General features: G+C 45.4%; 2 protein-coding genes across 5 annotated transcripts; both read right to left on the reverse strand.

The window, feature by feature from the left end:
• Window positions 1-687: 687 nt before the first annotated feature.
• CASP2 (caspase 2) lies at window positions 688-20332 on the reverse strand. 3 transcript variants are annotated; one of them, XM_087860760.1, is made up of 11 exons: window positions 20309-20332; window positions 14119-14269; window positions 13658-13825; window positions 13426-13507; window positions 12745-12839; window positions 12306-12482; window positions 7036-7164; window positions 6792-6882; window positions 3375-3524; window positions 3090-3199; window positions 688-2959 (listed from the first exon to the last, which is right to left on the reverse strand). In XM_087860760.1, exons 2-11 carry the CDS (start codon window positions 14248-14250, stop codon window positions 2828-2830), a joined length of 1266 nt encoding a protein of 421 aa, XP_087716886.1. In that variant the 5' UTR covers window positions 14251-14269; window positions 20309-20332; the 3' UTR covers window positions 688-2827. The 3 variants fall into 3 exon arrangements, with proteins under 3 accessions (XP_087716886.1, XP_045648393.2, XP_045648394.2); XM_045792437.2 differs by lacking the exon at window positions 20309-20332 and adding an exon at window positions 16879-17049; XM_045792438.2 differs by lacking the exons at window positions 688-2959; window positions 3090-3199; window positions 3375-3524; window positions 20309-20332 and adding exons at window positions 6642-6706; window positions 16879-17050.
• Window positions 18308-20361, reverse strand: TMEM139 (transmembrane protein 139). 2 transcript variants are annotated; one of them, XM_045792441.2, is made up of 3 exons: window positions 20309-20361; window positions 19124-19373; window positions 18308-18901 (listed from the first exon to the last, which is right to left on the reverse strand). In XM_045792441.2, exons 2-3 carry the CDS (start codon window positions 19354-19356, stop codon window positions 18508-18510), a joined length of 627 nt encoding a protein of 208 aa, XP_045648397.1. In that variant the 5' UTR covers window positions 19357-19373; window positions 20309-20361; the 3' UTR covers window positions 18308-18507. The 2 variants fall into 2 exon arrangements, with proteins under 2 accessions (XP_045648397.1, XP_045648396.1); XM_045792440.2 differs by lacking the exon at window positions 20309-20361 and having other exon boundaries at window positions 19124-19431.
• Window positions 20362-21308: the final 947 nt, after the last annotated feature.

Consider the following 21308-nt stretch of genomic DNA (forward strand, 5'->3'; position numbering starts at 1 on the left):
TTCTTCAGCCAATTCTCCTCCCTCCACTTGCTGATATGCTTCAGCTCAACTAAATCTTTTAATTTTCCTCCTCCTCCGTATCTCCCAACCACTTTCTCCCAGGTCCCACCGATGCTTCCTACCAAGATGTTCCTAGAGAATTTCCCATCTCTTGCTAAGCCTCCACGGTCCACATGCACTTGCACACTTGCCTCTCCAGGCACACACTTTGGATACACTGCACCCCAAGAATTTCCCAACATACAAAGCCCACTGCTTAGATCGCTTTCATGCTGCCCTGAGTTCTCTTACAGTCCATGTCTACTCCAGAAAACCTTAAATCCAACTTGGGACCACAAAGATTCTGTAATCCTCACCATCCTCCAATTCCAGCCCAATCTCTTTCTCCAGCCTCCATCCCATAATCTACATAATCCAGAACCAATACTGCTTGCTAATGACTCTTAGGTCTCCTCTGACCCTGAGAAATCCCAGTGCCAGCTATATTTTGGGCAGCTGCCTATGGCCATGACAGCTGAGATGGGCCCCCACCTGTAAATGTAACAAAGATCATGGGAGCAAAGGAAGAAGGGTGTTTACCTCTGTGTATGCCTTGGGAGGTGGTGAGGAATGCTGTAAGGGGCCAAGCAAATGAGAATATGTGAGTTTCAGAAGATTATCTGTGGAAAAAGAGATATCAGGCACACATCAGCAATAAATATGAGCATTTATTTGGCACCTGAAGGCAATATAAAATCCTGGCAGTGGGAAGTGGAAAGGTTCTATCACCTAAATACTTCCATGATACTGACCCAAGGGCAGGACTCAGCAACAAGTCTCCAAACCCCCCGGCTCATAGAACAAGTATTTACGGAGCACCTGAACGACTACAGACTGAGCACTGTGCCAGGAACCATGGGAGATGCGGAAGACATTGACACATGACAGCTGTCTTCACAAGCTAGCAGTATCGGTGGATAAAACACCATACACGAAAAAACCCAGAGTATAAATACTAAACTGTGTACATTGTTCAAGGGAAATTTTGTCCAGAAGTAGGATCCTAGCAAGGATTCTTTCCTTCGCCCAAAAACACTTACTGAAGACCTACCATATGCCAGGCACTGGGTATATACTGGTGAACAAAAGAGACAAAGAGACAAGATTTTTATCCTCAGGGACTTACAACCTTAGTAGGCGAAACAAAAATGAACAATGAAGCAAGCAAGTACATGATTATAAACAGTGCTAAGTGCAATGAAGGAATTAAACAGGATGTAGAAATAAAGAAACACAGAAGATTTATTTAGAGACAGAATGGCCTAGGAATGCCTCCACAAGAAGGTGGCATTTAAGCCAAGACTTGTGGAGAATGGAGCTCAGTAGACCCCAAAGGAGTGTCTGTGATGGCGCAGAGCAGGAAAGGGCTCAGAATGTTTGAGAAACTGAGGACGGCACCAGGGAAGTCACTGAGAGGCAAATCAGCCTTTAATGAGGGACAAGGGGGAAGGCAGGAGCCCTACAGGCCAAGGTTAGGAGTCTGGACATTACTTCAGATTTAATAGAAATCTTAGCAAGGGAGTGACATGATCAGATTTATATTTAAAAACCCAAAACCAAAATCTGTCATATAGAGACTAGCCTGGAGAGGGCAAGAATGGAAGAATAAGAGAAGTCCCTGAAGAACAGGAAAAGCACCATATACGGACAGATAAAAAAGGCTGCTAGGGGACACAGCATATACAGCGACAGCCTCTCTAAGACAGAGACCTAGGAGAAGGGAAAACAGGCCATATAAAATCAAAAGGGGATTTAATACTGAAACAGAAAGCAGGAACAAGCGACTACATTACATCCGTGAGCAGCCAAATGATCCAATTAAGTAGTATTTTAGACAGATTTGGTGACAGCAGTCAACAGGATGAGCTGAAGGTGAAATGGGAGAAATAGGAAGTAGGGAGATAACAACTAGGATGCTTTTTATAGAAAAGGACATTTCAGAGGAAGCAAAAGATAAGGTGACAGGTTACAGAGTATGAGGAAGCATACCACTCTTATCTGCCTCTGCTAACACTCTCTGCTGAGGTTCATTTCAGTGACCAAGCTCAGAAAGAGAATAACTGATTAAGAAAACTTTGGAACTTCCCTGGGCAAAGATCAACAAGTTCCACGTACAAGGCATCCAAGCTGTAACCTCTGCCGAGAGGCTGGATTCCTCGAGCCCAAAGCAGCCAACTGTGGAGCAGAAAACCCCGGCCTTCCACTGGGTGGCCTTGCGGTCCTGCAGGAAGTGCACTGGTCATGACCACACAGCTCACGACCACACACATGGCAGCACTGTGCCGCCAGTCCTGTTTGCCCGTTTGAGGCAAAATGAAAACATCTACGTCGAATCAAGACACTTTCCAAACTCTCAGTCTGGGATAAATGGGGTTGGAATATGAAATTAAAAAAAGACAGGAGATGGTCTCTGAAAGGTCTTAGCTAATGTAATAAAAGCAATTACCAAAGTGCTGTCTACCAAAGCCCTAGGGGCAGGAAGTGAACATAAGCAGCGGGGAAACCCACACGCCCTCTCCCCGTTAAGGACACCGTGTTCATAACATCATCGGCTAGGCTCCTCCACTGCAGTCGAACACTCCTGGCAACTGGTCGGTACAGAGCCAGCTCTACAGGGAGGGAGCTGCCACAGGAGGGGCTGGCCTGTGGTCCCGCACGCCCAGGCGGAGAGGACAGGTGTGCTCCACAAGCCCGGGAGATTCCCAATCCCTGAGGGGGAACAGAAACCGTGTATCGGAAGAGGACAGGCCTCATCAGGCCTGTGCGCGGCAGGGCCGTGGGGACGGCGTCACGTGGGAGGGTGGCCCGGGAACAGGTAGAGGTGGCGGCACAGGGTGCTGCAGTACTCGGACATCTCCTTACAGCGGTGGAACTCCGTGCCGGGGGCGTAGCCCTCACGCTCCTTGATGAGCGCGTTCACCTGCAAAGGCAGAAACCCATGGTCCCCATGAGCATCTGGGCATGAGAGGCAGGCCAGAGACGATGACAGACGGGGTGAGGGAAGAGGAGGCCGGAACCCGAGCAGACCGAGCCTGACGGAGGTGACTGACCTTCACGAGCATGTCGGCCACGTGCATGTCACACGCCCTCTCGGAGAACACCTGGGTGAGGGCCTCAATGTACCAGGAACCCCGTTTGGTGTTCCGCATGGCGGCAGTCCCTGCAACAAGGACGGTGTCACCCACAGTGTGAAGGTCATGGCACAGCTGACATGGGGGGTGTCCCAAACTCTACTACCACGGCACCTGTACCCTCCCCTGTCAGAGAGCCCAGGGGGGAAAAGTGCACATCTCCGAGAGCGCAGCATTGGACTTCCCTCTGGGAGCTCTGAATACCTCTGAGGCAGGCATAGCCACAGATCATGTCTGAACGCGTGGGCAGTCGGGTCTTCAGCAACTCCTCTTTGCTGGCGTCACTCTCCTCGCACTCAGAGGATCCTGTGCTGTTCTTGCCATCCTGCTGGTCCACCCCACGGTCCGTTTCATCTGTAGCAAAGGCAGACAGAATGGACAATGACGTTATTCCCTCCCGTGGCTCTTGCGCCTGCCACAGGCAAGCCAGTGTTCCCTGCCACCTTGACTGGGAAGAGCCATTTCCAGCTGCTGCCTCCAATCTCTGGCTGATGAATTAAAAAAAAAAAAAAAAAATCGTTACTCCCATTCCTGCCCAGCACCCAGCCGTTACCCAGGGGAGCACCCAGCACCAGGCTCAAGCATGTGCACAGACGCAAAGTCCAAGCTTCATCCACTCTGCACAAGATGGAAAGTGGCAATCACATACTCCTTGTAAACAGAACTAAAAATCCTATGTCTGTAATTCATTTGTTCAATTAGCAATATACCTGGAAGTCACAGTCCTTTTTATGACAATACACTATTAAATACTGACAATTCAGTTTTATATATAAATAAGAAAACCAAGTTAATAAACTGGTAATATGATTACTACATGCATGCTATATAAAAATGACCTCAAATCTATGTATCAATAAAAAAATTAAAAAAAAAAAAACCCTAACCATGATCAGTTTCTAAGTCTTTTGGTATTTTTAAGTTACCTATAAATTTCACAAGCCAAATTGTGGCAGGCATCCAAGATTTAAGAGAAATCTGTAAAAGGAAAAACTTAAAAATTGGGATAATTTGACTCATTTCTTCTATATTTCAGCAGTTTTCAACACACCCTGACTACGTGTCCAACCTCCTGACCCAGGCCTTATCTATGCCCAGACATATTCCTATTTGGATGCTGCAGTTTTATTTTGGAGGTGCGTGGGGATATGGTCAGTAGGAAAAAGAGACAGGGAGGACACACAGCTCAACACACCAAAGATAAGAGAGCAAAGTCTTTTACAGTATTCCCATTTCATGCAACACTCAAGAGAACCCAAAAGGCAAGCGAAGCTTGAAGAACTACAGGGAAATGACCGAAATTCACTGATCCCAAAAAAGTTACCGAGCAACTGCCATGTGCCAGGCACCACTTTGCATTACGCCCTAGGGCTGTAAAGACTCCTGCTCTTATGAAGCTCACACTCCAGTTTAGGAAGCCAGGCAACTGGAGAAGGGAGAGTAATTTTACAGACACCAATTGTATTAACTAAGTACAACAGAAGACAGGTGAGCTGAAATCTTCAAAGGTCATCTCTTGAAGGATTTAATTTTAGAGAGAAGATTCAGATTATCCCAGAAAAGAGTAGTCCTCCCTATCCAGATCGGATATTGTATATATATCTCTGAATATAGGAAGAGAAAATGACCATAAATGTCTTTCACTTTATTTTGCCAGTAATACCTCCGAAAGGAAACAGGCTAAGCTAAATGTGTCCCTCAAGGAAAAGGAAACTTCTTTCTTGCCTTCATGTCTCAGATCTATTCATCAATAAGTGTTATTGCTTCTTCCAATAACACAAAATCCCATCTGTTTTCTGTATGACTGCTACAGTCTTTGAGGAGATTAATTTTCACCCCTTCGTTCAATATTTATTAAGTGCTACCATATATCAGGCAGTGCCCAGGGCCTGGGCATCCAGCTGGTGAATAAACAGTAAGTTCCTGCCATCACATACCCTTTCCTCACTGCAGCTCCCCAGCATGGTAATCGTCCTGGAAAAGAACCCATCACATTATTCTTGAGCTACCAACAGTCCCACACTATTATCTGCTGAGGTCCAAAATCTCAGTTTAAAAGGTTTATCATCAGCTGGGTGGATGTACTGCCTGCAGCCAGCCTTAACTCACCACACACCTACAGATGCCCTGTCCTTAACTTAGATCTGGGCAGACTTCTGGCCCCACACATTTTGGGGGAGGGAAGGGGCTGTCCTTTTAGTCTTGGTGTGTTTATCATCTTGTATCCATTTCCTCTGGAAGGCCCTATTTACTACTCCATACCTATGTAGATTTTATCCTTCTGGGTCCAAATTAAGCCTTAACACATTAAGACACTTACTAAATGTCTTCAAATTAAGCCAACTTAAAACAATCTATTCTCTCTTACTCCTTCATATGCATGGCTTGTATCTCACTAATTTCCCCCTTGCTTGAGGCCTCTAAATTATTCTCAAGCTACTTCATGTACACTTGCTTTATCTTTCTAGTAACTGGTAGGCTCTTTTGAGACACACATTTTTTTCTTTTTTCCTTGTTTTAGATAGTAGCAGTTTGAGAGACCACACATTTTCTCTTGCTTTTGTGACAGTATCCTAGTCACGTTGCAGGACCTTAATAAATTATATTCTTTGGTGATATTAGGAAGATATCAACAATGTTAACCATTTACATTCATTGAACACACAAGAGAAAAAAAAAATATTTGAATGTTAGGACAAAGTGACCTTTAAACCAAACTATAAGTCCCTTGAGGGCACTAACCATGCTTTAACAGTCATGGCTGGCCTTTTCTGTGGATTGACTATGAGCCAGGTACTGTGCTAAACAAGACCTTCGTATGTATTATTCCATTTAATTATCACAACAATCTTATGAAGTAGGTCTGATCACTACCTACATTTTACATGGAGAAAATTAAGGTGGAGGGACATCAAGTAACCTCTCTAACTTGATATAACTAGTCAGTGGTTAGAGCTTTTAATTATGACGGTTTCCCTCTAGGAGAAGAAGTATGCCCGCATGTCATTCTTCGGAGCCTAGTCTTGGCATCCTGGCTCTTGGAGGGTAAGAGACTGCATGCAAGAAGAGGGATGGAAGCAGCTCAAGGACGAGTAAGAGCCAAAGCCCGATGTGGGGCTTCTGCATTGCTGGCCTGCACGGTACATGGATGAAGCAGAGAAGAGGAACCATGGAGTGCAGATGAAAAGAGAAGAGGGGAAGAGGGATCAAGAAAGGAAAAGAGGAAGGGTGCGAAGGGAGAGAGAGAGAGAGACAGAGAGAGAGGAGACGGACAGAAGCTCCTTAACTGCAATGAATAACAGAAACAAGCAGACCAGAGTGAACTGCACAGAAGAAGTGAGAGTTCTCCAGGAGGAAGGCGAAGGCACTGATAGTGTCCTGAGAAGAGGACACGGTGGTGCACAGAGAGCTGACCAACCTGAGAGCCATGGGCTGCCCAAGTCCCAGCACACCCCATGCATTGGGAGACACTTACAGAGCAAGAGAGGCGGTGGCAGCAGTGAACAGAAGGAGGTGCCCAAGGGATCCAATAGCACCTGAGAGGAGCAAACAGCAAAGTGAGAGCTGGTGGGAGGCTGCCCAGGAGCCACCACCCAGGTGCTGATCTGCCAGGGCACTCACCTCCACGGCAGGCCTGGATGAAGAACATTTTCGGCTTGTTTTGTAGGTTTGGGCAGCTGGCGTTGTCAAAGAGCCGAAAAACCTCTTGAAGCTGCCAGAAAGAAAGAAAAGAGAAGGGAGGTTAAGTAGACCGCAGGCCTTCCTGAGTCCTATGTGTACTACAGCAGCCATTACCGGAGAGATGGGCAGGCAGGAGGGGAAGTCGCCTGGTGTGAAGAGCTGTCAGCCCCAAGATGACACACACCTGAAGCAGTTTGCCATCCACACCATAGATGCCTCCCTCCACGCCATGAGACAGAAGCGCCACAATGCAGGAGTCAGTGACACGGTGGGCAGGTAACTGGGCAAAATTCTGAAGTTTCTCTTGCATTTCCTGGAGGAAAAACACCTTTTAGTCTTGTTCACTGCTCTCTGCACCAACATAATCTTTCTTTGGTGTTTGAAACTCTACGCAAGAGAAAATGTTTTCCGTGTATTACTGTGGTCAATGATAAGAGAAGTCAGAGACCCTAGGAGAGGCTAAAAAAAGCTACGCACTTATCAGAAAAATGCATGACTTCACACACAGAATTCTGAATACAATTTCACAAAATCCAGACTCACTGAGATATATTAAGAACTTCTGGACTAAACCAAGTTACTAATAAAGCTAATTATGAGCTAGTTAACTTTATCCACTCCCCAGTCATCAACCCAATCCTTTTGTCAGAGCAAATGCCCTTATACATAAATGGCACAAGGGGGACCACCGGGTGAACTATGAATGAGCAAAATATCTATACAGTCATAAGGAAATAAACCATTCTGACAAAGGGCTAATGGAATCATAACAGAGAATAATAGTACTTTCATGCTGTTTTCGGTCTGAGATTTTAAGTTCCCAGAGACGTGATATGTGCATAAAATGCTCCATTCACAGAAGAGCACACTGTCTGAAGAATTCCCCACAGGGCCATGGCTACATACATGGGCTACAGGATTGGAGGAACCCAATGTTTGACCCTTGGGTTCACAAATTGGAACCAGTTATTTGGCCCCTCAAAGCTCTAATATTCATTTTGTAAGAAGATAATTAAGAGTAAATTTTTTCCAATTTCATAAAGATTAAATGAAATACTATGTAGAAAGGATTTATAATGATGTCTGGAACATTGATGTATTGCAAAGTTCTGCCATTATTATAATGTGCGTATCTAACAAGGAGTAGCAATGTTATTTTTTCAAAGAAACCTACTACGGGTCAATCTTGGCGTCCAACTTAAGAATCTTGCCTCTGGTGCACCAGGTTGCCATACACCACTGTCACTCTACCTTAAGCATTTGGCCAATTCAATGGCAAGTTACGCAAAATAGTAAATAATCTGATACAAACTGTTAAACCTGTTTCCCTCTGCAACTCAAGAAGTCTGAGTGGTCTCTCCTATTTGAGACCAGAAGACAGAAAACAAGTTCATTTTACTATGAATTTTAGTGAACTATAATGAGTATAGTGATAGCAAACTAGGCAAGACAGTTACAGCAGAGCTTTACTTAAAGTTACCAGGGACAGCTCCCAATAAAAAGCACACCTGTACAAAAATTGCAGCGGTTCTGGAAACCTAATGCAAAGTTTTGGGTCCCAGGAAACTATGTTTTAATAAGCCCTGACATGGTGATTCTGACACACTAAAGTTTGAGAACTACTGGTCTACTTGTTTGGAATACTTCAGTTTGCAGATAACTGAGATAATTATATAGAAGACTTGAAAGTCTATAACTAAACTGGAAATGAAATTGGCTTTATTGAAAAGTATGAACATTTTCGGGCAAAGAGAAGCCAATCATAATACTGGAAATCTTAAGATAGTAAAAAGATATCCAAAACTCATTTACTTCAAGAATATATAATCTCAAGGGAATACAGAAGTATGAATGTTCTTCTGGAGTTGACCATAATAGAATTTTTTTTTTTTTAAGATTTTATTTATTTGAGAGAGAGCAAGAGTGGGGGGGGCGGGGGGGAGGAGGAGCAGGGGGAGAGGGAGAAGCAGATCCCCCGATGAGGGGGAAAGCCCGATGTGGGGCTCAATCCCAGGACCCTGGGATCATGATGTGAGCTGAAGGCAGATGCCTAACCGACTGAGCTACCCAGGTGCCCCTTGAAGAGAATTTTAAGAGTAGCTGATGTTAATTTTGCTGGAAGAAGGCGATAAAAACGTAAGTTTGGCACCTACTCACAAGCATTTTGAACTTAAGTGAGACTTTTAGGTCAGTAAATAGAGGACAACAAAGACCAAGTAAGAACACACACACTTGGTAATCAAATTTAACAGTACTAAACTGATAACTGGGGGTTATTCATTTGGGGGAAATTTTTCTAAAAGTAGCACAGCTTAAAATAGGATCTCTAGATTTCTTTCTTTCTTTCTTTTCTTTTTTTAAGATTTTATTTATTTGACAGAGAGACAGCCAGCGAGAGAGGGAACACAAGCAGGGGGAGTGGGAGAGGAAGAAGCAGGCTCCCAGCGGAGAAGCCTGATGTGGGGCTCGATCCCTGAACACCGGGATCATGCCCTGAGCCGAAGGCAGACGCTCAACGACTGAGCCACCCAGGCGCCCCATCTAGATTTATTTCTGATAAAATTACAGTACTTCTAAAAATAGCAAGGTCCTTAATTCTTGCCTGTATTTTTAGCTGGAGGCTGGAGGACACAAGGGAGTAAAGTATAAACCCTCTGAGATGATATGCAAAATGTTATGGCTAGCTGCATTTTCCAGGGATGACCCATAGCGCATCCTTACATTTCCAACGCAGTCTGTGACCCAGATGCAAGTTAAAAATCAATACCACATGGTAAAAGGAAATTTGCCACTTTAAAATGTATCTCATTTCCTTTTTTTTTAAAGATTTTATTTATTTATTTGACGGAGAGAAAGACAGCCAGTGAGAGAGGGAACACAAGCAGGGGGAGTGGGAGAGGAAGAAGCAGGCCCCCAGCAGAGGAGCCTGATGTAGGGCTCGATCCCAGGGATCTAGGATCATGCCCTGAGCCAAAGGCAGACACTTAACAACAGCCACCCAGGCGCCCCATCTCATTTCCTAATATGTAATAAATTGTAATTCTGGAACTAGTAACCTCGGGAGGGAGGCACAGTGACAGAAGACTTTGATGACAAACAGAAAAATGGAAAATCTACATAAGCAGTGAGAATACGTGTACTGTCCAGCACTGCTGAGTGAAGAGGGTTATCTAAGACTACACTACTTTGAATTTCTAAATGCAATTATTTCTAAAGTCAAAATGGTATAATGGGGGGAAAAAGGACCTTAATTTTTTTGGTTCTCTTTGCTCACCAAATAATCATATGATAAAAGAGTTGAGTCTCTTGAGAAGTCCTACCAGGAAGAAAGTACTCTGTGCAGACACCCAAAGAACCAAATTATCATATCCATTGTAACTACTTGGTTTTAACTTCATCTGAGAATTTGATAGGCCACTGTTGTAAACTCACATTTCTGACTCTCCAGAGCTGAGGACAAGGCTACACAGGGAGGGTTCTATCCCAAGGGTCAGTCCTATGCCTTTTGCTCTTGTTACTCTACTCCCCTTCTCAAAGATCTCATACTCTCACCACTTAAAGTATTTCTCCTACATAGGTAATGCCCAAATTTACATTTTTGGTCCTGACTTCTCTGAGACCCTCAATTCCTTACTTTTCTATCTTTTTCCATATGCAGTCTTTTAACCACCGAGTGTTGATAGTACAATCATGCCATTATGCTGTTTTCACACGTATTCTTTCCCTCTTGGTCCACTATTCTGTCCAGGCTCCCAACATCTTGCATTGGCATTCTATCAACTCCAAACTGAATTCCCTGCCACTGGTCTCTACTTCATTCTTTTCAATGGTGCCTTGAATCATCACTTTAAATGTATCACCTTTCTGTTAAAAAAAATTACTAATGGTTTTCTAAAACAAGTAAGTTCAAGGCCCTGGCATTCTGGTCCCTTTATCTCCGATCTTATTTTTAGCACTCCTTTTCCCTAGCATTTGGTTTACCCATTAGGTCCCTAACATCACACACACACATTTCCTATCTATAGGCTATTCTCCCTGCCTAGGACCCCCTCACCACTCCTCTGTGCTTTAGTGGCTTCTTCCCAGGCCAGCTCAAGTCTCACACCCTCCATTTATCCTTCTGACGAGATCTACCCAGGGTGATTGTTTCCTTCTCATAACTGCTGTAGAAGACACTGTCTACTCCTGCTTGGTCCTTCAGAATATAAGGGGAAATACTTCCATTTTTGCTGATGTCAAGACTCCCTCATCTAACTGATATCCTGTAAATTTAAGATTCACATTTAAAAAAATTTTTAGTATAGCAAACATAGTCCCCCCACCATTATAAAGTGCTCCAATTAATTAATTTCGAAAGTAAGCTCTACGTCCAACATGGGACTTGAACTCACAACCCCAAGACCAAGAGTCACATGCTCTTACACAATCATTCTCACAGAAGAATGCTAAGATACAGAAATAAAGACCACAGACAATGCTGAAGACAAAACAGATTCCCTACCTCAACAAATCAAAGTGAACTTCCTAGAAACTTTGATTTTACCATTGACATTTCCAAAGGGAAGTTTAAGAAAGTGCTATTATTCTGGAATCAAAATGAAGAATTAGGGGTGGGGGGATGGGTGAAACAGGTGGTGGGGTTTAAGGAGTCCACTTGTCATCATGAGCACAGAGTAATGTATGGAAGTGTTGAATTACTATATTGTATACACAAAACTGTTTTAACACTGTATGTTAACTAACTGGAATTAAAATTAAAACCTAAAAAAAAAGAGGAAAGGGATAGAAATGAAAAAAAAAACAACCCTGAAGAATTAGTATCTATTTACCAATAAGCTACTATCAATTTCAGAACAGAAATACCTAAAGGTAACTAAGTCAGCAGTATAGCTCAGTAATTGGGGTTAACAGGGAATAACAGATAATGAAAATGCTTGTGATTTGCAGGAATCCAATCTAAAAGTAATCTCCCTTAAGATCTGTCTTGTGGTCACATAGCTGGTAAGAGTAAGGAATTTCCCCATGTTAACTCATTAAACTGCCATGGACAGTTCTGGCAAACCTCCATTTGCAAGAATGTCATCTGCCAAAGTAATCTTTTGAACAGTAACTGGACTTCTAAGCAACAGTATCAAATCAAGAAATAAATGTCCGTGTTGTCCTGGCTTATAAATATCTTTCCTGATTGGCTGGGTGAATCTCAGATTCTCCTCACGTCCTGAGTGACTGGGAATTAAGTGTCTGAATATATAAGAGAAATAACAACCCAACCAGGGACCAGTATTACTCAGGGAGAGCACAGCAACTCTGAGAGGCTGCAAGGTGAGACCAGAACAGAATGAGTAAAAAGGTAAGGAGAAGAAAGTAACTTGAGTAAGACCTATCCAGCGGGCAGAGAGCAGATGTTCCTGGCCCCACTGTTGCCCAGCTCTCTACTATACACATTAGATGTACCTGTGCAGTCTGGTCAAGTAGAACATGGACTTTGTAGCCCAAGAGCTTGAAGAGGGTGACCAGAGTACTGTGGTCCACATCCCCTCCGGAGCGAAATTCCAGGTCTTTCTCTCCAGTGAAGTGCACATTGCTCAGCACCAGTGCCAGGCCACGAGGCCGAGACTGCAACCTATAGGCCTGGGGGTGGGGGAGCCAATTAGAGCTTCTCATGGACAGAAACTGTTTCCCCAAATAAACGAGACATTTCAAGAAAACAAAGCCATCAGATTCTTGTTAACCCCACCAAGTCAATACAGAGAAATGCCCACAGAAGATAACCAATCAGTACTGACTTTCTGACTAACAAAGCAGGAAGGAGCTATATATGCAAACTAAGTTCAGACACCCAGGAAAGGTGTCTCATTCCCTAACTTTTCCTCTTGCATTCTGTAGGACTTACCAGCTGGTAGTGTGTTTGATAAAACTCAGGAGTGCAAGGCTTCACCTGAAGGCAGGGAGGTCCATCTCCATTGTCTAGGGAGTGTTCCATAGTATCTGTGGCATAGAGAGCCGAAAAACTAGTGTACAATCTATGTGTCAGTCCCAGTACTTCATTATAACCTAAGGCATCCTGTTGAACTGGGGTTTTAATAATTACTGGTCTTGCTCACTCCCCTATATTAGAAGATCCACGAAGCCAGAGACCCTGTCTGCTTTTGCTCACCACTGGATCCTCCACACTTAGCCCATACACAGTAGGTGCTTAACCCACTGAATGACTGAATGGGATATCTGATAAAAGCCTTGTTCTAATCACTAGGCTACTCAGTCAGCAGGCTAGTGGCCCATAACATAGTCTTTTCTCATCCTAAAATAACAGCTTTAAGGAGCCAGGCCAGTCATGTGTAGGAATTTCCTACCTATACCAGTTGCTCTAAGGACTAATCCCCATGAAAAAATCATCTGTGATGGAGGGGAAGCAGGCCCAACCAATATCCCATCTAAACTCTCCTGTTAGTCCCTAACAAATTCACTAAGGAGACTGTTCCCAGTATGAAAACAGGTATCGTGCTAGGGCAAAGTCAGATACCAGTAAAGAAAAAAGTCTATCTGTGGGATGTGTTATCCCATCAATTCTCACCTGGAGACAGGCGGGGCTGCTTGTGAGGGGGACAGGACTCACACATCGGGAAGGGGAGACTCAAGTCGTAGTCACAGCTCAACTGTAAGAAATCAGGACCCACCATGCCAGGCCTTAAGGAGATGGTCTAGTCTGAACAAAACCATAATCTAGTCCCCCCCACCCTGTCTCAAAAATTCCTTTCCCACCAAACTAACCCTTCTCAACACACCACACATCTAGGGCTCCATACCGGTGGGAGTGCATGCTGAAGACCAGAGAGGGTTGTGAGCAACAGGTCCTCCAGGTGACCCTGCTTGGTCTCCCTCAGGGCCACACAAAAGGCATCAAAAGCCTGGGGACCCCTTTTGGGCAGCAAGTTGAGAAGTTCCACATTTTGGCTGAAACTGCCCACTTTGGCCTAAGATAAAAGAATATAACATAAAATCATATTTATTTATTCAGCTATAATTCTCTCTCTCCAGATGACCTTCCTACTAATCTCAAGAATCCTTTTATAGGAAAAATACATGGATGGGGGAAGTCTTTTCTATTATTCTTACATTATATATCTTTTCTGTTAAAGGTTTAAGGGTAGAAGGGCATTTCCATTTCCTTAGAAAGGTTCTACATCCTTGCCTCACTTCATCATGCTCTGTTCCTACTCCTATGACCAATTTACTGATTTGGCATTTCTCTGTTGCTTCCCAATACCTGAATGTGCTCCCTCATTTCCAAGGTGATGATGTCCTTCTCCAGGAGGTGCTCTAACAGTTCACTCAGCAACAGCTGTTTGGCTAGCACCACTCGGTTCTTTTTCAGTGCTTCCTGATGGTCAGGATGCATGCCACACGCTCCCAACACCCTACAGATAAAAGGCAGAGGGAAAGGCTGTCAAGTACAAGATTTGGCACAGAAGAGTAGAGTGGAAGAGGTGTGGGTAGGAAGAACAAAAAGAATGGGACTTATGACAGCCAATATTAGGCATACTCTATTGAATCTGGTTAAAATCAAAGTAGTATTAAGCAGTAACACACCAATCATAAAGAAATAATATATAATTTTTTATGGCGTATGTTCCACTGAGACCATCTTCTGAGATGAAGAGTCTGTCTAGGGGAGGGAAATACCTACCTTGACAAAAATAATACATACAAAAGAAGGAACGCTCCTCTGACAGACCAATTTCAATTAAGAGATTATTCCAAAAACATTTCACATTATTTATCTAGGCTGATAAAAATAATGAGTTAAGATGATCCTGGGTGAGGAATAAAATAATTTGATACAATGGCAAAAGCTCAAACCAACGGCTGGCTTTAATAGTAAATAAATGAGACAGGCTGACACACACACACATTACTCTATAGCCCACTTCTACCAATTATACCTGTGGTCTTTAAAACTTAAATTCCTGTGATAAAATGACAACAGAAATGATCAGAATCCTGTAAGAATTAAGAACTGTATAAGTAGCAAGTATGACATAAAGTCACAGTAGATAAATACCCATGACAAACACAATCAACGTAAATTGAGATCACTTGAGTTAAAGCATAAAGGCTAAATTGTTTCGGTAATTTATGAGGGATGTCTTTATCTCAAGGATTCTTTGGTTTTGTTATTGGCTTGGAAAGAGATCGGCTTCTGTTTATGAATTTTAAAAATCCCATTTCCAACATATATCATCTCTGTGCCTCGTTTATATAAATGCAGAGCTCCCCAGCTTGCTTAGTCAGTTTCCAAAAACATGACAGCAGTAAGGGCCTGATGGCAGAGAGAAAGGGAAGAGATAACAGCTTCAGTTCATAACTTAAAAACTATTTAAAGATGCATACTGATTTCAAAGATGTTAAAATGTGTGTGTTGGGGAGGGGAATGGGCATCTTAGAATCAGTTAAATACCATGCATTTATAGGATGTACTTGGCTTAACTCTAGGTTAAAGATTTATAGAGGAGGGAAAAGCAGAGTCCTGAAATTGCTGAGGGACCCAAGAAGATGGAATGTGGGATCCCAAGGCAGAGAAAGTTGTAAAACATTCCTAAGGCTGGAAGCAGCCAACTAGGGTTAAATTTGGAATTTGGGACAGTGATGTTTGAAACTCCATTTTAACTTTAGGTTTCTGTTCTACAGAAATACTCCCGTGACTCCAAACCTTCAGTAGAAACCTGCTACAATACATCTTGAGAAATCAAAAAACCCTTTTTAAGAATCACCTTAGAAAACACCAAAGCAGTAACAATGATGGCATATATGAAACTGGTAAAAATGTTATTATGCCAACTGCAAGACATCACAGCTGGATGCTGGGTATTTCCTCAGGATACATATCATTGGTGGGCTAGGTTTACTCAAGCTTCTTCTCTTACTTAATTTCTCTTACTACCTTACCACTAGTGTTTTTTCCTTAAAACTTTCTCCTCCCTTGTTTTCCCTGATATTATTCTCTCCAGTTCCTCTCTCCGCCTATGCTCCTGTTCCTGCAAAAGATCTTCAACCCGCCCTTAAATGTTGACATTCCATTAGGAACCCCCCTCAAAGAGCCTCTCCCTATTCAATCTCATCCATACACACAATTCACTTAATTGACTCCCAATTAGTGACTCTTTCAAGTTCTAGACTTAAATTTTCAGTCAGTAACTCATTAGGTTTAATCTGAAGTATTATCCATTCTCTACACACCTGCTCCTTCCCCTATTCCACTTGAGGGTTTAAGTCTCAAATACGGACTTTTCCCAAAGTAACCATGATCCCCTAGAACTTCAGGACACAGCTGGAAGTGGCGGAAGGAAAAGAGGAAAGGACACAAAGGGAATTCTTAAGTCTTGATTCTGTCTTTCTGCAGGTTCTGGCTCCAAAGTCCTAAAGCGATCTTCTGGGTCTGGACCACGATGCATTAAAATGTTATCCAGGGTCATGCTTGCCATGAAATCATGTAACTGGGGCAGAGGCGGGGATACACTCCGAGTCTCAGAACCACCTTGTCCTTTCAAAGTACTCAAACCCCAAAGCTTATGTCGACTGCTTTGAAAACCTGATCATTATACCCAAAGCAATACGTGCCATGATAGTGTCAATCCAAGTCAAATGCATATCAGGCAGCATCCCGAGGTTTGCAGGTCTCGTCCGTTTTTAAGAGGACAGAGTAAAGTTCCTCATAAAAGAATAAGGGGAAAGAAAGGATGGAGAATCTTTAAGAAAAGCCGAGATTTGGCAGCACTGGAGAGCTCCTCCTCTTCTGAGCCCCTTGGGTTGGACAAAGCAGGCTGAGGCGGTCGGCTCACCAGGAACAAGGCCGACAGGAGGCCGCCGCTCGCGCGCCCCTCGGGGGCTCAGCCCAGCCTCCCACCCTTGGCAGCAAGGGCGGACACGGCTGCTTCCAGGGACTCCGAGGGCTGGGGACGCCAGGGCCATGACCCGCACTCCCCTCCTTGGGCCCCACGAAGGACCTATGCGACCCTCCCTCACTCACCTGCGCCCTCTATCAGCGGCCATTAGCGCCTTTCGCTGTAAGGCTGGCCGAGAGCCCGCGCTCGGCGCCGCCATTTACCGCTTTTCCCGGGCTGTGCGCGCACCGCCCACAATCCAAACAAACCGAAAGCCCTCGCGCCCTCTGCATCCCTCCCCCGTCCGCCAGCTCACTACGCGCCTGCGCGCTGCTCCTCCTAGCTCCACCCCTTCGAGAAGCCTACCCTGCCCCTGCCGTCGCCGATGCGCGCGCAGGTACAGAGCCCTCGCGCTGGACGTGCCGTCCAATGGGGTGAGAGAGCGCGCTTGGCGGAAAGGGAAGGGGCGGGGGGAAGCGTGGAGCCGCTCCGTCCTACGCGGGAATCCGATTGGTCGTCGGTTCCCGCGGAAATCACGGCTCGCTCTCCGGCGCCTCCCACCCTGCCTCACCCGCCTATTGGAAGCACTTTACAGAAACGAGTTTGGCCGGACTTTCGACTTTATTGAACTATTGGGGCGAGGGTAAGGAGGAGATGGAGAGCACTAGAAGTCGTTAGACAGATACCGCACAACGGACGAATGCCCAAGTGGGGAGCGCATCCCTGAGGAGGGTGGGTCAGCGATGGCTGGGCAGCTCCCGGTGCCTAAAACTTTCATCGCAGCCACAGCACGATTCCAGAAATCCTTACGTTCTGTTTTGATTTGAGGAAGCCGGACCGGGGGACTGGGGTAAAACCCTGTGGTCAGAGCGCAGGGGTGAGGCTTAACGGTTAGACACCGTGCGGGTGGCTCCAGCGCTTCATAGGGGAGTCAAGAGGGAGCCTTAGATACTGCCACCCCCCGCCAAGCTCCTGTTTTATCCTTTCTGACCTTCATCCGCCCATCTCAAAATCGGAAGCCCCTCCTCCTGGGGCAGCTTACTCCTCTGCTTCCAGGTAGGAAGCACTGGAGACTGCTCTTCAGGCCCTGGGCAGAAACTGTCTACTTGGACCAGGGCTGTCGCAGCTTTGATTAGTTTTGCTTATCCAGGAGGCTGGGCACACACCCTTGGTCACACAGGCCTCACTGCCTGCAGACGTAACTATTCCGCCATTCTGTCTAGAGGAAGTCTCCCACCTCTGTCCAGTAGTTGTCCAAGATAGAGATTGAGAGATTTGTGGATGACCTTATAATTGAAAATACAGTAGGATCTGGAATCAGAAGAGTAAAGTCAAAATCATTTTTATGCTGTTTACTAGCAGTGTGCCCCCATGCAAACTCTCAAACTTCTCTGTCCCTTGGTATCCTCATTTTTCAAATGAGGGTAGTAACATCTCACATGGCTGGGAAGCCTAATTGAGCTGGTAGAGAGAAGCACTCAGAACAGAAACAACATAGCTGTCACTCAAATGTTTCTTTTCTTCCTTCTTCAGATTCTCTGGATCACTCCTCCATCTAACTCTGAAAATATCGGATATGGGGTAGGTCACTGAATGTTACCTGAAGACTCAAACTGTGCCACATCTCAGCTAGAAAAGGCTTACAACAGCCTGACTCCCCTCTGTGTTCATTTCCCCACACAGAAACACAGTTCCTGACACAGCAGGCACTGGAAAACGTTGGTCAAATGCATGAACAGGTCTGGTGCAGAGATGATATATCGTGGGAAAGTCTTTTAGGGAGGTGTCCAGTTGTTTTCAAAGAAAACATCATCATCGGGTTGACCAAAGCTGACATCATAGGCAGGGGGTGGAGTAAGAGGCTCCAACTTGGAGGGGACCCCCAAGCTCTGCAGATCAGGAGCAGTGGACATGACCCGGGGTCCCCGAAGCCGAAGGCTGACTGGAACTCTTCCAGAGTTTTGTGGGGTCATAGACCCCTCTGAGCCCACTCGCCTTTCTAGTCTGGCTCTATCAGGGCCCTCTGGATGGCTAGGCTGTCCTTCTTCAAGTCCTGGGGGAATTACAACACTGCTGTAGGGGGGTGGTTGATCTAGCTGCTGGGGGCGGCATTGTGATTCCAACACCACAGCCTCTTCGTAGGTTGGCACCTCAAAAGCTTCATTGTCGCTGAGGGAGAAGAAATAAGGTCACTGGTGGCCTCCTAAAAGGAGTCCTTTTTCCCTTTACCATCTTCTTTTGGCAAAAGACCCACCCCACCCCCCTGACCCCACCCATCCCCTCATAGATCCAGTAACAGGAAAGCAGAGCTGTATGTCTGAGAGACTAGAGGGACACAGGGAAAAAGGATCCATCGTGTATTCCTAGACTTCTGCCCACCCCTTAACTCACCGTGCATTGCCTGAGGCCCCTGGGCTCTCCGTCTGCATTGATCGGAACCCCCATTCCAGAGAACATGCCAGGAGGCAGACAAACAAAAAGAAGCCACCCAAGGCGAGAAAGAAATAAGCAACAGGGGCGATGTCCGGCTGTATGCCCAGTAAAGCCAGCCCCAGGAGGAAGGAGGTGCAGCACAGGAAGAGAAGCGGCTTCTCCAGTCTCCCCCACAACTGGCTTGGCACCATGGCCCCTCCCCAGGCTCCTGCAAAAAGACACACAGGTGTGTCTAAACCAGCAGTTGGCATCCTGTCCAGGTCAGATTCCAAAGTAACTATATTAGACACCTTTAGGTTTTAGGTTCTTCAATCTCAAATCAAATGGCCCAAATATATGATCTTCAGGGTTCCCTTCAGCTTTGTAATTCTCTCTAGGATCACACTGCTGTCCCAGGATATCAGTATGTGTGGAGTAGCCAGGAAATAAGCCTGGGAGTCTTCATGCAACTTACTGTGTCATGGCCCTGTCTTCCTTCTTCCTTCTCTGCATTCTCCCTTCCAGCTCTATCTTTTTACACCATCCAAGACCCAGTCTTGGCTGGCCCTGCCTGGGGCCTCTGTGCTCACCAGCATCTGTGGAATCCAGGTGATGAGGCAGGCAGGCCCTGCCTTTTCTCTCCAATTGCTCTGCAATGGACCTCCACCCTACCCGCCCCCATCTCCCCAGTTAGACCTTGTTGGGGAAAGCAGTTGGGGAGGAACACCACCTACCCTGTCTGACCTCATCTTCCCATTTCCTCCACTCAGCCCATGCTCCGGTTGAGGGGAGAAAGCGCACATGGATGCAACAAAGGGACACAATTATGTGAGAATCTTACAAAGGCCTAGGGCAATGGACAGAGGCCCACATAACTCCTGATCTTTCCCTGTCTGCCAGGTTATCCCATCCTCTACCGGCCTTAACTCAGTAAGCTCAGATTTCAAGTTTCCTGTCTGTAGTTACCACAAGGGCTAGGAAGCTGGTGGGGAGAAGCCTTTTCCCTCAGCAACACAGCAGCAACGCCTGGGCAGCAGCACCCCAGAACCAACCCATTAGGAATTCCCTGAACTCTGCATAGCAAGAAGCCACAGACTCTAGGTAGGGTCCAGACCCCCTGCTTGAACCCTAACCCCAATCCCATGGCCCTCCTACCCTTCTCACCGGTGTTAGGAATTCCTCCCTCACTTGTCTGGACGACTCCGCAGAAAGTAGGTTGTAGGGGAGCGGGAGGAGGGGGGGAGGTGGAGCGCAGTGGCTCCACCCACTTGTCTGTTCCAATCCCTCAGTTCCTGCGCAGGCTTCCTCCTCCCCTTTCTGCTTACAGCTGACCGGCTATTGCCCCACCTTGATTTTTTTTTGGTTTTTATACCACCCACCCCCTACAGTGCCTTAATGAGAATGCACTTGCGCCCTCGTCCCCACCCCAATGATCTTTGTACTTAGGACCAGAGTTGTATTCAGTTTCCTCTTCTTTCCTCAATGCGCACCATATTCTGAGTACTTTGTCTTAATATTTAGGTAATATATTTTATGCCTGGAGCAGAGGCCATGGTTTATTTAATCTCTAGATCGCAGGGCTTTGCATGATTTGCTGTGGGCATGAGATGGCGTGTCGTGCTTCAGCTGCCAAAGTACCATTTCTTTGAAGTTGTTTTCTGCAGACCTGTAAGACATTTTTGTGTATGCTTCTTGGCCCAGTTAACTCTTGATTCTTCAAAAGCCACGTCCAAGGTCGTGCCTGCTGTGGATGTCTCCACAGCATTCCTTCCTACTCCTGTTCAGGACTTTAGGTGTTTATATAGTAATTTTCTGTTTACATAACTTTCTTCCACTGTGAGCTTTTCAAAGTAAGTGATTAGTTTCAATAAGTTGAATCCGTGCAATTGACATGGTTCCTGACACATGGTAGGTACTTACTAAACAGTTGAATGCTCTCATTAGGAGGTTACCATCTTGTCTGGCCTCGCCACACACTGGAGATCCAGGACCCACTCTTTTTTTTTTTTTTTTAAGATTTTATTTATTTATTTGAGAGAGAGAGAACATAAGCAGGGGAGAGGGGGAGAGGGAGAAACAGGCTCCCCACTGAGCGGGGATCCCCATGTGGGGTTTGATCCCAGAACCCTGGGATCATGACCAGAGCCAAAGGCAGACACTTAAC

This window comes from Ursus americanus, chromosome 3, assembly GCF_024610735.1.
Source record: "Ursus americanus isolate L20-20 chromosome 3, mUrsAme1.1.p, whole genome shotgun sequence".
Lineage (NCBI taxonomy): Eukaryota > Metazoa > Chordata > Mammalia > Carnivora > Ursidae > Ursus > Ursus americanus.